The 15,662-nt window shown below is 64.0% G+C and overlaps 1 protein-coding gene across 12 annotated transcripts in view; it reads right to left on the bottom strand.

Moving 5' to 3' along the window:
• The window catches only part of ADGRB1 (adhesion G protein-coupled receptor B1), an 82,290-nt gene that overhangs the window by 25,842 nt on the left and 40,786 nt on the right, over positions 1 to 15,662 (bottom strand). For all 12 annotated transcript variants that reach the window (XM_060287484.1, XM_060287480.1, XM_060287483.1 and 9 more), the window contains one exon: positions 3,268 to 3,409. In XM_060287484.1, coding sequence (XP_060143467.1) covers positions 3,268 to 3,409 — 142 coding nt within the window. The remainder of the gene's footprint in view (positions 1 to 3,267; positions 3,410 to 15,662) is intronic.

Genomic DNA, 15,662 nt, shown 5'->3' with positions numbered 1-15,662 from the left:
ACCTCAGCAGGTTCGGTCCCCACCAGGCTGAGGCAGGTGGCCTCGCCCCCTCAGATGTGACTCAGAGCAGTTACTCAACCCTCCGTGGTCACAGGCCTGCAGCGGCACAGCCGGGACCTGACACTCCGGCTGCACGCAGGCGGGGGATGCCTGCGTCTCATCCTCCTCCACTCCATGCCCACGGATCTAACCCTTCCCTGGCTCCTGGGCTGTGACCACAGCACCCCTTCTCTTCCGTCCTCTCTGGGGGCCTTGCTCTGGACTCTGGTCCCGAGACCACTCCATACCCCGAGATGCCAGCGGCCTCTGCCTGCTCAGACCGAATGCCCACGCCCCACGCACACACCCGACTCCGCGGGTGGAGACGGGCAGCATCCGCCCCCACCCACAGCCCAGCTCTCCGCTGCCACCACCCCACCTGCTGGTGGGTTATTCTGCCCTCATGCCTGCTGGGATCCCTCCAGGACCCAAGCCCACCACCTCCCAGCCGCCCAGCTCCCCGGACCTCGGGCTGAAGCTCTAGCTCGCCGGGCCCCCGCCCCGCCCGCCCGCCGAGCTCCACCCGATCTTCCGCTTGCTTCTTGCCTTTCTCCCCGTCCCTGGGGCGACCATCCCTCCTCCCCGCCAAGCCTGCTGGGAACTCCTGCTCACCCCTCAGGGCCCTACTCCGCACCTCCTCCTCGTGCCCGTCTCCCAAGCTACTCCTGGAAGGAAGGAGGCTGGCGCTGAGCCCCCAGAGCACCTCCTCCCTCCAGCCTGGGCTTGTCTCCCCGTCAGACCCCGTGCCCCTCGAGGGCCCAGTCGCAGGCACTCAGAGGGGTCGGCACAGCGTGATGGGCTGCAGGCCAGCAGTCTCCCTCTCCCTCTCGGCCCTTGCCCACTCGGCATCTCTGGGGCCAGAGCTGGCTGGGAGAAGAGAGGAAGGTGGCGATGGCTCTGAGAGCAGGTGAGCACAGGCGAGCAACCCAGCACAGGCCAAGCCCCCCCCCACCCCGCGCCCTCCCAGCATGCTCCTCTGAGCCACGCCCAGGCCTTCAGGGGGTCACAGGGTCAGCCAGAGCCCACTACTGTGCCATCGGACAGAGGAGGAAACCGAGGCTCCCAGCGGCCAGGCAGCCGCCTGCCCTTGGTCCCAGGGCCAGTGGGTGGCTCTGTGGCCACTGACGGCTCCCGAACCCTCAGACTCAGCTGCCTCTTCTGGGATGTGGGGATGGGGTGCCCCGACCTGCCAGCCTGCGTCTCACCCTCCCGTGCAGATCAGGCTGACACCAGATGCCCCTCTGACTGCAGCTGCTGAGCGCCCTGCCAAGCAAAGCCTTGAACCCTTCAGAGACCAAAGCTCTGCCGGCCCATCCTGGCACAGGGCTCCCGTCCGCGCACCCTCAGAGGCACCGCTACAGGTCAGCTCTTCCGAGAAAGGCCCCCTGGGCATCCCACTCCTCCACCCCCGAGTTCCACCAGCGTCAGCTGCTCATCCCTCACCCAACACGCTCTCCATGCCAGGTGGCCCTGGGCTCAGCCCCCGAGCGGGATGCCACCTCTCGAGGATGCAGTGGCCCTGCCACGCTCCAGGCCCCGTCCAGGAGGGTCCCTGTCAACCGGCGAAGCCCTCGCAGCCACCCGGAGCAGCATGGGGCCATTTCCGTTTTACAGGTGAAGAAACCGAGGCTCAGAGAGACTGAAGGCCAGTCTAGGGTCACCGTGTGTAAGGGACAAGCCTGCATTTCAAGATTCGACTGGCACTGACCTCCTACAGGCCAGACCCTGGGTTGGGAGAGGGGATCTGGGCATGTGTCCCGCTCTGGAGCCCCCCCTGCCCCCCAAGGAAGGGCAGCCCCCAAGGCGGGCCCTGCCCTGCTTGCTCCGGCCTCGCAGGGGACCCAGGAAGTCCCAGCCCCACTGGTTGCTCCCCTGTGCAGAAAGCCATCTCCTCTGGGGAGCCCCCAGCATGGCCCCGGCTGCTGCCTTCAGGGGCGGGTCCCCAGAATCAGCAACACCGACAGTCCTGTCACAGGGACAGCCTGAGGGGGAGGGCACACTGGGATCTGGGCCAAGACCACAGACCCCTCCAGCAGAGTCACCCCAAGACTCTGAGCAAGCCCCCCACCCCAAGCCTCGATTTCCCTGCCTGTCGATAGAAGGGTTAGTGGCAATGACCTCTAAGGTCCTGTCCAGCTCTGACCCTCCAGGGGATCCTGGCTGACAATATCGCTCTCTCTCCCCACGTCCCAGAGGACAAAGGAGGGGGGCAGACTGTTCTCAGAGAGGCCTGGGACCATCTTCCACATGGAAACTGGGGTTCCATGAGCAGAGAGCTGCGCTACCCCCGTCTGACGAGGGCCAGCCACCTCAAACACCCCCAGATCGGTGTCCCACTCCCAGTCCGCCCTCCATATCTGCCGCCTGAGGACACTTCCACACCAGGCCGGGGCCAGGGGCCTCAATGAGCAAAGACCCCTACCCTTTCCCTCCTCGGGGGGCCTAGTGACCCGGCTGGGGGATCCGGTTTTCCTAGATCCAGCGAGTGCGGCTTGGCCCTGGGCAGTAGCGCCCACCAGCCCCAGTTGGCTGGCCCCGGCCAGCAAGCTGGCCCCAGATGCTGTCGCCATAGAAACTGGCAGCCCCCACAAGAATCACGAGAACAAAAAGGAGGCCCCTGAGATGATGGGGCCTTCCTGGGGAGGGCTGCCAACCTGGGCCAAGCCCAGCACCCTCTCCACCCCCGGGACCCGTACTTGGGGACGCAGCTGCCTCCAGAGCCCACGGTCCACTTGGGGTGGGTGGGGAAGGACTCCAAGGAAGGTGGCAGCTCCTCCCCCTCCGTGTCCCAGGCAGGCCAGGAGCCTGCAGCCAGCTGCGGGAAGGAATCCCACTAAGTGAAGGTGTCTACCCGCCTCTGCCAGGCCAAGCCTTCCTCCAGCCCCTAGGGCCGGGGGCCCAGACTGCCCGGCTCCCCTGAGGGTCGGCTTCCTCCAGGGTCCCAGGCCCCCAAAGAGATTGGGTGGGGGACTCACTCACCCATCAGTCACTCTCTGGGCCCCGGCCTGGCTCCTCCCAGGTCAGTCCCCAACTCCACATCGCCACCCACTCAGCTCCCACCCGCCCTCTCTAGAGGCCCGGGCCCCACCGGCCAGGCCACGGGGGGCGGCGGGGCGCAGCCGCCCTTCCCCACGCCGGCCCCGGAGGCGACAGTCGGCCCCGGAAGCCCCCGCCCCGCGCGCCCCCGCCCCGTCCGCCCGCCCGCCGCGCGCCCGGCTGGGGTCTCACCGCGTCGGCGCTGAGCTGGGCTAAGATGGCGAAGGTGGAGAGCCGGTCACAGAGGCAGCGCGTCCGGAGGGCATCGAGGGGCACCGTGCGGCAGCCGCGCCACGACCAGGGCCCGAGCTGCGGGGGGGCGGGGGAGGAGGGTCTGGGGGGCGGGACACACGGGGGGAGGGGAGACAGGGGCGGCGTGAGCGGCTGCCGGCCGCGCCCGGGCCCCGCGTCCCCGGCCCGCGTCCGCACCTGCGCCCGCCGCCGCGCGCGCCCCGCCGGCCCTCGGAGCCCTGCGCCCCATGGCCGCCGCCGAGCCACGGGAGAGCGACTCGCGGGAGCGCGGGCCTGCGGGGCCGGCGGGGTGCCGAGCCCTGGCCCCGCGCCCGGAGAGCGCCCCGCCCCAGCGCCGGGCCGGGAGGGGCGCGTGGGCGCACGTGGAGCCGGGCGCCAGCTGGGGGGCGCGGCAGCCTGCGGTGCGCGCGCGGGCCGGGGCGGGATGAGGGGCGCCTCTGCGCCTCCGCCCCCCCGCGTCGCGCTGGTGACCTTGGGACCACCCCGCTCCCACAGCCACCTCCCCCGGCCCCGATCGGCCTTCTCCCCGCTCCCCCTCCACCCCGGGGGTTCGGGGAAGCAGCCTGAGCGTGTCCCCTGCCGTCTGACCCAGGGCCCTCCTGCTGTCTGCCGCTGGGGTGGCTCTGGTTCCCTTGAAACCAGCGCTTGTTAGGGCCTCAGTGCGCCGGACTGAACTATTCTGCGAACCAGTCGCTGTTGATCTAAGTCCCCCACCCCCATGCCGGCCCACTTGTCTGGCAGCGTCCAGCCAGGGGCGCCCGCAGAAGGTGCCCATGGAGTGCCCTCCCCAGGGCCCTGGGCCTGCAGGCTGGAGGGCTCCAGGCTGGAGACTGAAACCGCTGTTCGGGAGCCACAGCTGTGAGTGGTCTCCTTCTGACCCCAGGGCCGAAAAAGCCCCCTCAGCCCCCAAATAACTCAGACCCGGTGTCTGCCCCGGGACTTTGGGGGGGAAATTCCAGGTCTCTGCGGCAAGGGTCCACCCCCGGCCCGCCCTAGATCCCTCAGCCCCAGCCCCAGAAGGAGGGAGCTGTCAGCCTGTCTCCCCCATCCCAGGCCCTCTGTATGGAAGGCGGGCTGGGGGTGTGCACTCCCAGGGGAGCCCTGACCCCCACACTCTGAGCGGGCGTCTGCTCAACACCTGGATTTGCAAGCAACCATCCTGGGCTACCTCCTGGCTGTGTCACCTGGGAAGTCAGCTACCGGCCCTAGCTTCAGTTTCCTCATCTCTAAAATGGGAAGGAGACGGTCGGGAGGCTGACGGTGGGACACCGTCAAGGCCCCCCCGCCCCCCAGCCCAGCACCTGCAAGAACGTCTTTAGGAAAGCTTAGGGTCTCAGCTCTGGGCATCCCAGAACCCAGAGCTGCTTCTGTTGAATTTGGGATGTTATACAATCTCCTTTCTGAGCTTCAGGCCCCAGGGGAGAAGGGACACACTCTGGGCCGGTCGAGTTTGCTTTTCTCTCTTCATTTTCCCCCCACGGGGAAGGGCCTGCCCCTGTTTTACAGAGGAGAACTGAGGCCCAAGGTGACAGCTAGGCAGAGGCTAGGCCCTGGCTCCGTGGGGGTGCATCAGGGCTCTGTGGCATCCCTCTCACTAGCACTGGCCCCTGAGCCCATGGGGGCCAGGGTTTGGGGGGCCCAAAGCGCATCCATCGTAGGGGCCCTCATAAAGAATGCCACGGGACGGCCCCCGCGGCTTCCACCTCTTCGGCTCCTGACCACGCCTCCGCCTGAGCCTTCCCACCTTGGCCCACCTGAACCCGTGCTGGCCCCGGGAGGAGCCGAGGTGTGCCTGACTACACAGCACAGCAGTGCCCAGGCAGGGCCAGGGCCAAGGCCACAGCCTTGACCGCAGCCCCTGGGATGGAGGCCAGGGGCTCAGCTGCCTGTGTGGTCCCACCTCCTGGGCCGCCATCCCGCACACCCGGCGTCCCTGGCGTGGAGTGGAGCAGAAGTCAAAAGCTATTAAGGGCCCGGTAGAGACCTCTTCTCCCCTTCCTTCCTCTAGAAAAGAAGACCCCAATGACCACAGAACCAGAAACAAGACCTGGGGGATGGAAGGATCAGGAAAGGGAGTGCGGGGCCCTGGAGAGTCCTGGGAGATCCAGCGTGGTCCCCCCGCACCCTCAGCTGTGCTGCGCACATCACACTCCTGTCTCCCCTCATCCCCCAGCACTACGCAGAATGGACACAGAGTGCTGAGCCCCAGAGCACCCCATTCTCACTCCTGGGGTGCGCGTGCAAGCCACTGACCAGACGCCAAGATGGCCAAGGAAGTGCAGGCCAGGAGTCCCCAAGACCCAGGACGCTCCGGGGAGGAGGCCTGTGGGCTGTTCCGGCCTGGAGACAGCGCCTCCCTCTCTCTCAGGCTTGTCCACGACATTGGCCACGTGCCCGCTCCTAAGAGCAGGAGTCTGTGGCCGGCCGGTCCTGGGTTCAAATCTCAGCTCTAGTGTTCTCACAGTCCAGCCATGACGCTGCCTCAGCCCTCCTACTCTGAGTGAGGGGGGGGAGCCCGAACCCATATTTCTGCCTGCTGAAGGCTGCTGGGAGGGTTGGGAAGGGACAGCACCCCAAGGGCCGGGGTGAGGGGAGTCAGGCTGGCTGGGGCCGGTAGGCTGGCAGGTTCCCAGGCAGTGCTGGCGCCCAGGGTCTGCAGGGCGCCAGGCTGACGGCTGCTGGCCACCTCCTGGGAGAAGTCCAGCCCAGACTGCTGGTTCGCCCCACAGGACTCCTGCTATGGGCACCAATTAGCTTATCAGCCTCCCAGGGAGGCGACAACGAGGAGCAGGGCCCACCCTGCTAACGTTCGGCCAGGGCCTGCCCCTGCAGCCTCAGGCCACGGAGGGCACGAGGAGGCGTCTGCCCCTGGTCCAGAGGACCAACTGCTGGGGCTGGCAGCCTGGGAGGTGGGCAGCTCCTGGGCTCACCCAGACCCTGCAGGACCTCTGCAAGCTCCCTGGCCTTGGCCCCTCCCCACTCCATGGTCCCCCTGGCTCTGGCAGGCCACTGACACGCGACACAGGGACAGGGACCCTCTCCTCGTCCCCTCCCCCACCTCACCTCAATATTAATCGCTTCCTGTGCATTTTATCATTTAATCTTTGCAATAATCCTCAACTCAGCTGTGTAGATAGAGAAACTGAGGCTCTGAGAAGTGGTGTGATTGCCCGAGGCCACGCAGCAAGACAGCAGGAGGGCCAGGATTCCAGTTTTTTATCTGTCTGACCAACCTACAAGGCCTACAGTATTTGAGCCACTGAACTCTGCGGAGCAAATCTGAAAGGGACCCTCAAGGATGGCCCAAGGCCCAGACCAGGCGGAGGGGGGGGGCCTGCCTCAGGCCCATCCCACACCAGGGCAGAGCTCGGTCAATGGAGCTCTCCCAGGTCATTAGCTGTGCTTTCTGTGCTGCGCTGGGCATCAGTTGAGGGCTGGCTGGAGCAGGACAGGTGGGCGGTGGTCCCTGACCCGTGGACCCTCGCTTGCATCGTAGGCACACCCTGAACTGGGAGAGGTCGGGGACCCTCAGCCCTCTTTCTTCAACAAGACCTCTAGGACGTATCCTCTTATACCCACAACATCTGGAAGTTCTTCACCGTGTCTGACCGAAATCCCTCCTGCTGCAGGTGACACCTGTTGCCATCTCTGCAACACGGGCAGGCTGTTCCCTCCTCACACACTCCCACATGTGGGAGACCATTGGTCGCCTCTCGACTGAGCTTCAGAAACTTGGAATATCTGGGGCACAGAGCCACGCCCCCTCCCAGGCCCAGGCCCGAGGAATCTGGGTCAGTGACACCCACCTGCGCCTCCCCACCCCCAGGTCCAGGGCGAGAGAAGGAGCTGGAGCCGGGGCCCCTGCCAGCACGAGGAGGGCGGGAGCCCCTCCCTGCCTGAGTTGACTGGAGGTTGCAGGGGGCCCTGGGCCCCTCAGATCAGAGCTCCCAGAGAAAGCCTGTGCCTCCCCCATCGACCAGGGCCCCCAGGAAGGTCCAGCCATCACCCACCCCTCTGCAGGCCACCAGTTCCTCACCACAGGCTCCTCCCACCCTGCTCCTAGCAAAGCCCCCGAGTCACCAAACCCAAGGGACAACTTCCCATCCCTTTTGCTCCACTTCTGAGCTCTGAGCTGGCACCCCTCCACACGGGCCCCCACCGTGCGTCCTGACCCTGAGCTGAGACCTGAGTTTCCTCTGCCGCCCCCGACCCCTTGGACGCCTTGGGGTCAGTCCTGAACACACGGTGCATCCTCCCTCCACCACCACGCCACCCTCACCCACCCACCTCGCTCCCTGGGCAGCTGCCTCCTGCTCCGGCCTCCCCGGCCCCAAGTGCTCCTTGAGAAAGTGTTAGGCCAGTCACCGCCACGGTGAGCGCGGCCCCTCCGGTGGCTGTCCGTGCCCTGCACACCGGCCAGCTAGGCCCGGCCTGGACGGCTCCGCCTCCACGGCCACAGCCACGGGCCAGCGCCCTGGCTCTCATGGCGAGGCCGTCCCTGACCTGTGGCCTCCATCCGTGGGTCCTGCCGCCTCGGCCCGGTTCTCCCGCCACGTGTGATGGCCTGATGCTCCCACCTGCATCCTCCTCTGGGAGGGCAGGACTGGGGCCTGGCTGGCTCACCCCGCTGCCCGCACCCCAGTGGGGTCGGAGTGCTCAGCCAGGACTTGCTATGGGTGGACAAGCAAGGCCCCTCTTTACCGCTCCAACCTGGCGGCCGCCTCCAGGACCCTCCCTCCCTCCTTCCTTCTCATACCTACAGACCCATCTGCAACTGACCTTCCTTGCACGATGCACTGAGAGTCTCACTTCTGCTCCCCACGCTGTGGCTGCCACCCCGGTGGGACCCACCACTGCCAGCCTCCGCCCTGCCCTCCACCGCCTGTCCCCGCGCCACCATTTGAAATATCCCAGGACATGTCATCCTCTGCTCAAGACCTTCCCCCGGCTCCCTCCTCACTCAGGGACCCACAGCCCCTGGGGACTGGCCACCCCCTCCCTGAGCCTCCCCGCTCTCCCCCTTGAGCCTCCCCTCCAGCCATACTCAGACGGTGAAGCCCAGCTCCCCGCAACTCGCGCCCAGTGCAGACCCGCCTCACTCAGCGCCTGTCCCAGAGCCACAGCCGTATCCTGGTGCCCAGGTGAGTGGCTCAGAGCAGGCAGCCGGGCCCCCGCCCTGCTCAGGAGACCCCGCAGGGACCTCCCCTGGGGCCCAGGCTAGGTGGGGGCCAGGGCATGTCGGAGGCCCTGGGAGGAGGCTCGGCCTATGCTACCCCTCCATCCCGGTCCCTGCCGTGCCCGGACGTGCTCGTCCATCCCCGCCCCGGGAGGAGGAACTGGGCACCTGAGGCCTGTTCCCACCTCTGGGCCAATTCCCTACCAGCCACTCAGAGCTGAGCTGCCTCCCCTATGAAGTGGGCATAAATCCTCCCCCACATGCTGTCCAGGGAGACCACAGGGACACAATGCCCAGCACAGGCCCCGGCACACTCGTGGGACATCAGGGGACAGTAACAGAGGGTGCGTGGAGAGCCCCCCGCCGGCCCGCTGAGCCAGGGCCTCCGGTGCATTCAGGATGCCTCCTGTCGGCCCACGAAGCAGGTGCTATTATGGGACTGTGTGCATCAGGGTCCCCTGGGGTTTGATGGGCTAATTCACACTGGAGTGTGAGTGACTCAGGTGTCCCCCCACACAGCAGAGAGAAGCCAGAGTGGGCACAGCTCACCCCAATGAGGGAACAGGGAGTGGGCAAGGTGTCTCTGCAGGCAGGGGCTTCTAGGAGCCCCTGAAAACTCCTCAGACTGGCCGTTGTGCTCCCCAAACCATGCATTCCAGGCACAAGCCCTGCTGAATCACACTTCACACATCCAGGGTGCCTACCTCCCACCTCCGCCTACTGACCTCTGACCCACAGACCAAGGCTTGTGCTGAGCCTCCTCTTCCAGGGAGCCTGCCTGGATAAGCCGTGAGTTCCTGAGTGCTGCACCTGGCTCCTCCAACAGGTCCTACCCTGCCGCCGTGCTGGGGCTCCCTTCTTGGGTCCTACCTCACCCAGCGGCTGGAGCTCATCATGACTCCCAAGCACCCCCTCACCCCCACTATCCCAGCCCTGGCAGCCCTGCCTCCATGCGCCAGCCCAGAGGAACCACCGGTGACTCAGAACACAGGCGCCCTCTCCTGCCTCCAGGCCTTGATCTTGACCAGTCCCTCTGACCACACACCCGCCTGCCCCCTGGCTGACTCAGCCTCGTCCTTCGGGGCTCCCCCGGGGCATTGCCATCTCCAGGAAGTCTCCTCAGCCTCCTGCTCTGTGCCCAACCCCCTGAGCTGAGACCTGAGTTTCCTCTGCCACCCCCGACCCCTTGGACGCCTTGGGGTCAGTCCTGAATACACGGTGCATCCTCCCTCCACCACCACGCCACCCTCACCCACCCACCTCGCTCCCTGGGCAGCCAGAGTGGGCACAGCTCACCCCAAGGTGAGCTGGTCACTGGCCTGTGAGAACCCCCAGGGCGAGCCCAGGTCGGCTCCGTCCCCTCTTGGCTCAGGGCCCGGAGGCAATGCTTGTGGCGCTGGGGACCCTGGGGGATGGATATCCACCTGACCTGGGTCTTGCTGAGTGCATCGCCAGGTGAGAGCCATGCCCCCGCAGGCCTGCGCTCCTGCGCATGTGGGGCTGGCTCTCGCGCCGCTGATAGTGTCTCAGGCTGGCTCAGCATCTGTGGCGCTGTGACCAGGGCCTCTAGGGCTTCTCACGTTCCCCACGATGCCAATCTCCTGGCTCCCAGCTGGCACCAGCCACGCTCTGAGTCAGGGCTTCCGGCCGCAGGCCTGCCCCCAGGCTAGCAACCTGGCCATCCTCAGGGCTCAGCGGCTCTTCGCCTGACCCACCCCACCCACCTGGGCAAGGCCCCTGGGGCCCCTGAGCTCCCCAGCCTCACAAGGAAGTCATCTGGCCTGGGAGGGCCAGGGCCCTGCTAAACCCCAGCCTACCTGCCACCTCCTCCCATCTCAGAGCCCGGCACCCCAGGAACCCTCCCTGAGCCCTTTGCCCCTCACTCAGACCCTCGCCTGGTGCACCTCTGGCCCAGCTCTGTCCAGCCTGTCACCTACTCCTACCAGCTGAGGGGCCAGCGCCTCGACACCCCACCCCCTCACGCTCCAGCCGCTGGTGCAGCTGGGGCTCAGGCTGGTCCATCACTCACTCATTCAGCAAGCGCGTCCCTCGCCCGCCTGCTTAGGCCCTGTGCTGGGCACTGGGCACCTCCACAGGCACTTCCCTGGCTCCAGGAGACCCCAAACCTCACCACCCTCAGCTGGCCCAGCTTTGCCTCCTCCAAGACACCCTCCCAGACTGCGTGGCCTCGTGAGCGCTCCCCTCTACCCTCCACCCCGCCCTCTCATCTCCTCGGGCTGGCGTCTGACCCTGTCTGCTGCAGTCTACCTCCAACACTGTGCCATGGGAGCGTCCTGGTTCCCATGGGGGGGGGCTTCAAATCCCCCAAAGAGCTGAGACCACCACCACCTTAACTGTCACCACAACCTCCACCCTCATGGCTCTCACTGAAACTACCACCAACATCAGTAACATCACCATCACCATCACCACCACCACCATCAACATCAATACCAGCACCACGTACCAGAGAAACGCAAATCGAAACTACAGTGAGGTATCACCTCACACCAGTCCGAATGGCCACCATCAAAAAATCCACAAACAATGCTGGAGAGGGTGTGGAGAAAAGGGAACCCTCTCACACTGCTGGTGGGAATGTAGACTGATACAGCCACTGTGGAGAACAGCATGGAGGTTCCTTAAAGAACTACAAATAGAACTACCATATGACCCAGCAATCCCACTACTGGGCATATACCCTGAGAAAACCATAATTCAAAATGAGTCATGTACCAAAATGTTCACTGCAGCACGATTTACCTACTGTATAGCACAGGAAACTCTACTCAGTGCTCTGTGGTGACCTAAATGGGAAGGAAATCTAAAAAAGAGGGGATATATGTATACGTGTAACTGATTCACTTTGCTGTACAGCAGAAACTAACACAACACTATAAAGCAGCTATACTCCAATAAAAATTAATATAAAAATACAATTACTACATTGAAAAAGAAACAGCATTACATTATCAACAGCCCCACCACCAGCATCAAGAATGACACAATAATACCACCACCATCCACATCATCAGACCATCATTACCACTGCGTCACCACCATTGCCACTACCAACACCACCAATATCATCAATACCACCACCACTTCCACTCCATCGCCACCATCCCCACTACCAACACCACCACCATCACCACCACCAACACCATCAGCACCACCATTACCACCATCAGCAACATCATTAACACCGCCACCACCACCAACAGCACAATCATTACTACCACCACCACCACCAACGTCATCAGTACTGTCATTACCACACATCACTGCCATCGCCACTCCCAACACGATCAACTTCAACGCCACTATTATATTATCAACAGCACCACCATCGTCAGCATCAAGAATGACACAGTCATACTACGACCGTCACCATCATCACCATCACCATCATCACCACCACCACCATCATCACTAAGACAGTCATTACTCCCACCATCACCATCATCACCATCACCATCACCACCATCACCACAGTCATTACTCCCACCATCACCATCACCATCACCACCACCACCATCACCACAGTCATTACTCCCACCATCACCATCACCATCACCACCACCACCAACATCACCACAGTCATTACTCCCACCATCACCATCACCATCAATATCATCATAAGTACCGCTACCATTTCCACTCCATCTCCACTATCCCCACTACCAGCAACACCATCACCACCACCACCACCACCACCATTATGTTATCAATAGCATCATCATTACTACCACCCTCACCATCATCTCCACTACCAACGCTAACAGCAGCAACAATAACACAACCATTATTACCACCATTGCCACCACCACCACCAATCACACCATCAGCAGCGACACTACCATTGCACCAACATTATCATCACCACCACCGTCACCATCTTCACTACCATCAACAACACACCATTTCCAATGCCGTCACTCTCACCACCAATACTACCACCACCAACAGCACAATCATCACTGCCATGTCACCACCATTTCTCCATCTTTTTGGTCACCACAATTACATGATCACCATGGTCACCAGCCTCACCTCCGCTGTTAGCAATACCACCCTGACTGCCATCACCTCTGAACCGGCACCATGTCTGTGGACCAACACTAGGGTGATGGTAACCCCCATCACCAACACTCAACCCGCCACGTCCAGGGCACCGTGTAGGCAGGACCCATCTTGCAGGAGGCCTCACCACCAGCCCCATCAACCATGATGGGCTGAACCCAGGCAACCACGCCATTGCCATTATCCATCCCACCCGTGACCACACCCCACTCTCCAGGCATCTCCTATCTCACCTGCCTCCCAGGATGAACCTCAAGTTTGTTTCATCATCCCCCATTTCCAGGTACCTCTGCACCAAGGCCAAGACACCCACGGTCCCCCTGCCTCTCTGCCAAGTTCTCCTGTGTCTACCCCACACCTTGCCCTCCCGCATCGCTAGTCAGCTCCCTGCAGAGATGAGGACATTAGTCCCTGCTCTCCCAATACCACACCAGCAAACCACTGAGCCGCCTGGCAAGCTGGTTTTTTTTTTTTTTTTGTGGTACGCGGGCCTCTCACTGCTGTGGCCTCTCCCTGTTGCGGAGCACAGGCTCCAGACGCGCAGGCTCAGCGGCCACGGCTCATGGGCCCAGCCGCTCCGCGGCACGTGGGATCCTCCCGGACTGGGGCACGAACTCGTGTCCCCTGCATCAGCAGGCGGACTCTCAACCACTGCGCCACCAGGGAAGCCCCAAGCTGGGGTTTTGATTAAGACTTTCCTGCCTCAGGAAACTAGCAACTGCACACCCCGAGCAGAGGGGAGAAAGTGTCTCGAGGGAGGAGGGTCACCGTGCGCCCTCCAGGCCCGTCCCAGTGGCAGGGACCCTGCAATCCCCCAGCCCTGTCCTCACCAGGCCTCTTCAAGATCACTGGGGCCATCCGGGTTCAGGGCTTTGCAGGGTCAGGACCCGCAAAGGGCTGTGGGACCCGCGCAAGCCTCTCGAGCACTCTGAACCTCAGGCCTCTTGCGTGAGGTCTGGGGCCTGGTCTGAACTTGGAGTGAACTTTTGGCAGAAGGACCAGGCCCAGAGCAGGTGCCCAGGAAGTGTCACTCTGTCCTTCCAAAACCCAGTCCCATTCTGCCTGTGCTTGATTACCTCAAGGCCAGAGAGCTCACCCCTCTCTGCTCCTAAAAAGAGGAGCTGGCGGAGGCCCCCAGGCCCACCTCTCACTGGACCCCTTGTACCCCAGCACCCCAAATGCTCTCTGCCTCGGTGCCTTTGCACATACTGCGCCTTGGGCATGGGGGGCCTCTACTACCCTCCTGCCCCGGGACTCCAGCTCACCCTTCACCATCAGCCCAAGCTCCCCCTCCCCAGGAAGCCCATTCCTAGAGGTGGCCCCTTATTCCCAGCATGTGGGGCAGCCGTGCCCCATCCCCCTGCCCCCGAGGGCACGTGCTTTGCCTGAGTGGCTCACTGCTGTCCCCCCGCAGGCTTCTTGGAACGGGGCGGGGGTGGGGGTAACGACAGCGTCTACTTGCCGAGCATTTCCTGGTCCAGCTCCTTAACACAACAGCTCATCAAGGAATCGCAGCCGCCCCTTGGACAGATGCAGAAACTGAGGCTCAAGGAGGCTAAAGGGCTCGCCCACAGTCACCCGTCAGTGAGAACAAGGCCAGGACTGGCGTCCAGGCTGGAGGTTAGAGCTCTGCCCCGTCCCCCATGTCACACAGGGCCCCGGACATGTGCCAGGTGAAGCACCTCCCATCTGACACGACCGCGCAGGGAGCGGATGGAACGACCCTGTGACACTGTGGGAAGAGCAGGGCAAAGGCCTGGCAGCCCGGGCGTGCGGGGGACTCTGGGAGGATGCGAGGCAGACGGGGGCCCTGCGGGAGGTGGCAGGGTCTGGGCAGGGGCAGCCCCCGCACTGACCCCTCCTCCTGGGAGGACGAAGGGGGCCCAAGTGCTGGGCGTGGGTGAGCGCTCAACCGAGGGCTGACGTCACTATGAAGACACGGAGCTCGGGAACATCGAAAACAGAAGGACAGACAGACAGATGAAATCCCTGCCAGGAGCGGCCTCGAGTACCTCTGTCTCCAGCCAGGCCTGGTCCTTCCCGGAGAGGCCCCTGCTCTGTCCTCACCTGCGCCCTCCCTGCACCAAGTGGCCCAACAGGCAGCTGTCCCCCTCCCCCTAGGCGGCCCCTCTTGGAGCCACCAGGTCTCAGTGGAGGAGGGAACTGAGCACCCTCCCCACTTCCTGGCACTGCCCCGTGCGCTCAGGGCCCGGCACTGACCTCCCTGTGGGCGCCCCCTCCTCCCTGAGGGCAACGCCAGGCTCTCCTCCTTGTCTCCCCAGCGCCGCCATCACCAGTGCGGGCACAGGAGGCAAGGAGGAGGCGAGGCCTTGAAGGGGCCCCGCCCAGCCCCAGGCCCCGGCGGTGCCACACTCCGCTGACCCCTCGGCCACTTGACCAGGGAAGACAACGTGGTTGACTCAACCTGCCCCCACCCGCAGCTGCCCGGTGCACCCTGGCACCCTCCCAACACCGAGCCACCCAGCACTGCCCGGCGTGGCCCCTGCTCCCATCCAGCAGCCCCCGGGAGCTCAGGGCTGGCCACATCCTGTGCCTCCCCTGACCCATCAGCCCCGGCGCCTCACCCTCGAGTCTCCATGGACACCACGCTCATAGGGGCGCACACCCACACCACTGACACAGGGGCACCCAGACACACGGGGCCCCGCATTGGTGGGAAAGCACAGGGATGGGACGCAGCTGGACACGCCTAGCAGGAGACTCGTGGGCCCTGACTCCGCCCCGGAAAGCCCCCCACGCTCAGGAGACCCCCCCGACCCTCGAGCACACGTCTGTGATGCTCCCAGCCTGCTCCTGGCACCGGACCCTGCCCCCCTCCCCAGACGCGCCTCACCAGGGCGCCACTAGCCCAGCAGTGCTCTTTCCAGCCCAGCAGTGCTCTTTCCAGCCGGAAGAAGAAGAGGGCGAGGGCAGGGGCTGTTAGAATGAGCCCTCCCGAGGGCTTCCTGTGTGCCCGCTGGGCGGGGAAGGTGGCCGGCTGCATGAGGAGACCCAGGCCCTGCGCGGCGGGCCTCACACTCTGCGGATACACGGAGTTGCTGCAAATGGGGGTCAG

The sequence above is a fragment of the Globicephala melas genome, chromosome 17, assembly GCF_963455315.2.
Source record: "Globicephala melas chromosome 17, mGloMel1.2, whole genome shotgun sequence".
Lineage (NCBI taxonomy): Eukaryota > Metazoa > Chordata > Mammalia > Artiodactyla > Delphinidae > Globicephala > Globicephala melas.
The sequence above is the reverse complement of the archived record's forward strand: the minus strand, read 5'-3'. Positions and strand labels throughout refer to the sequence as shown.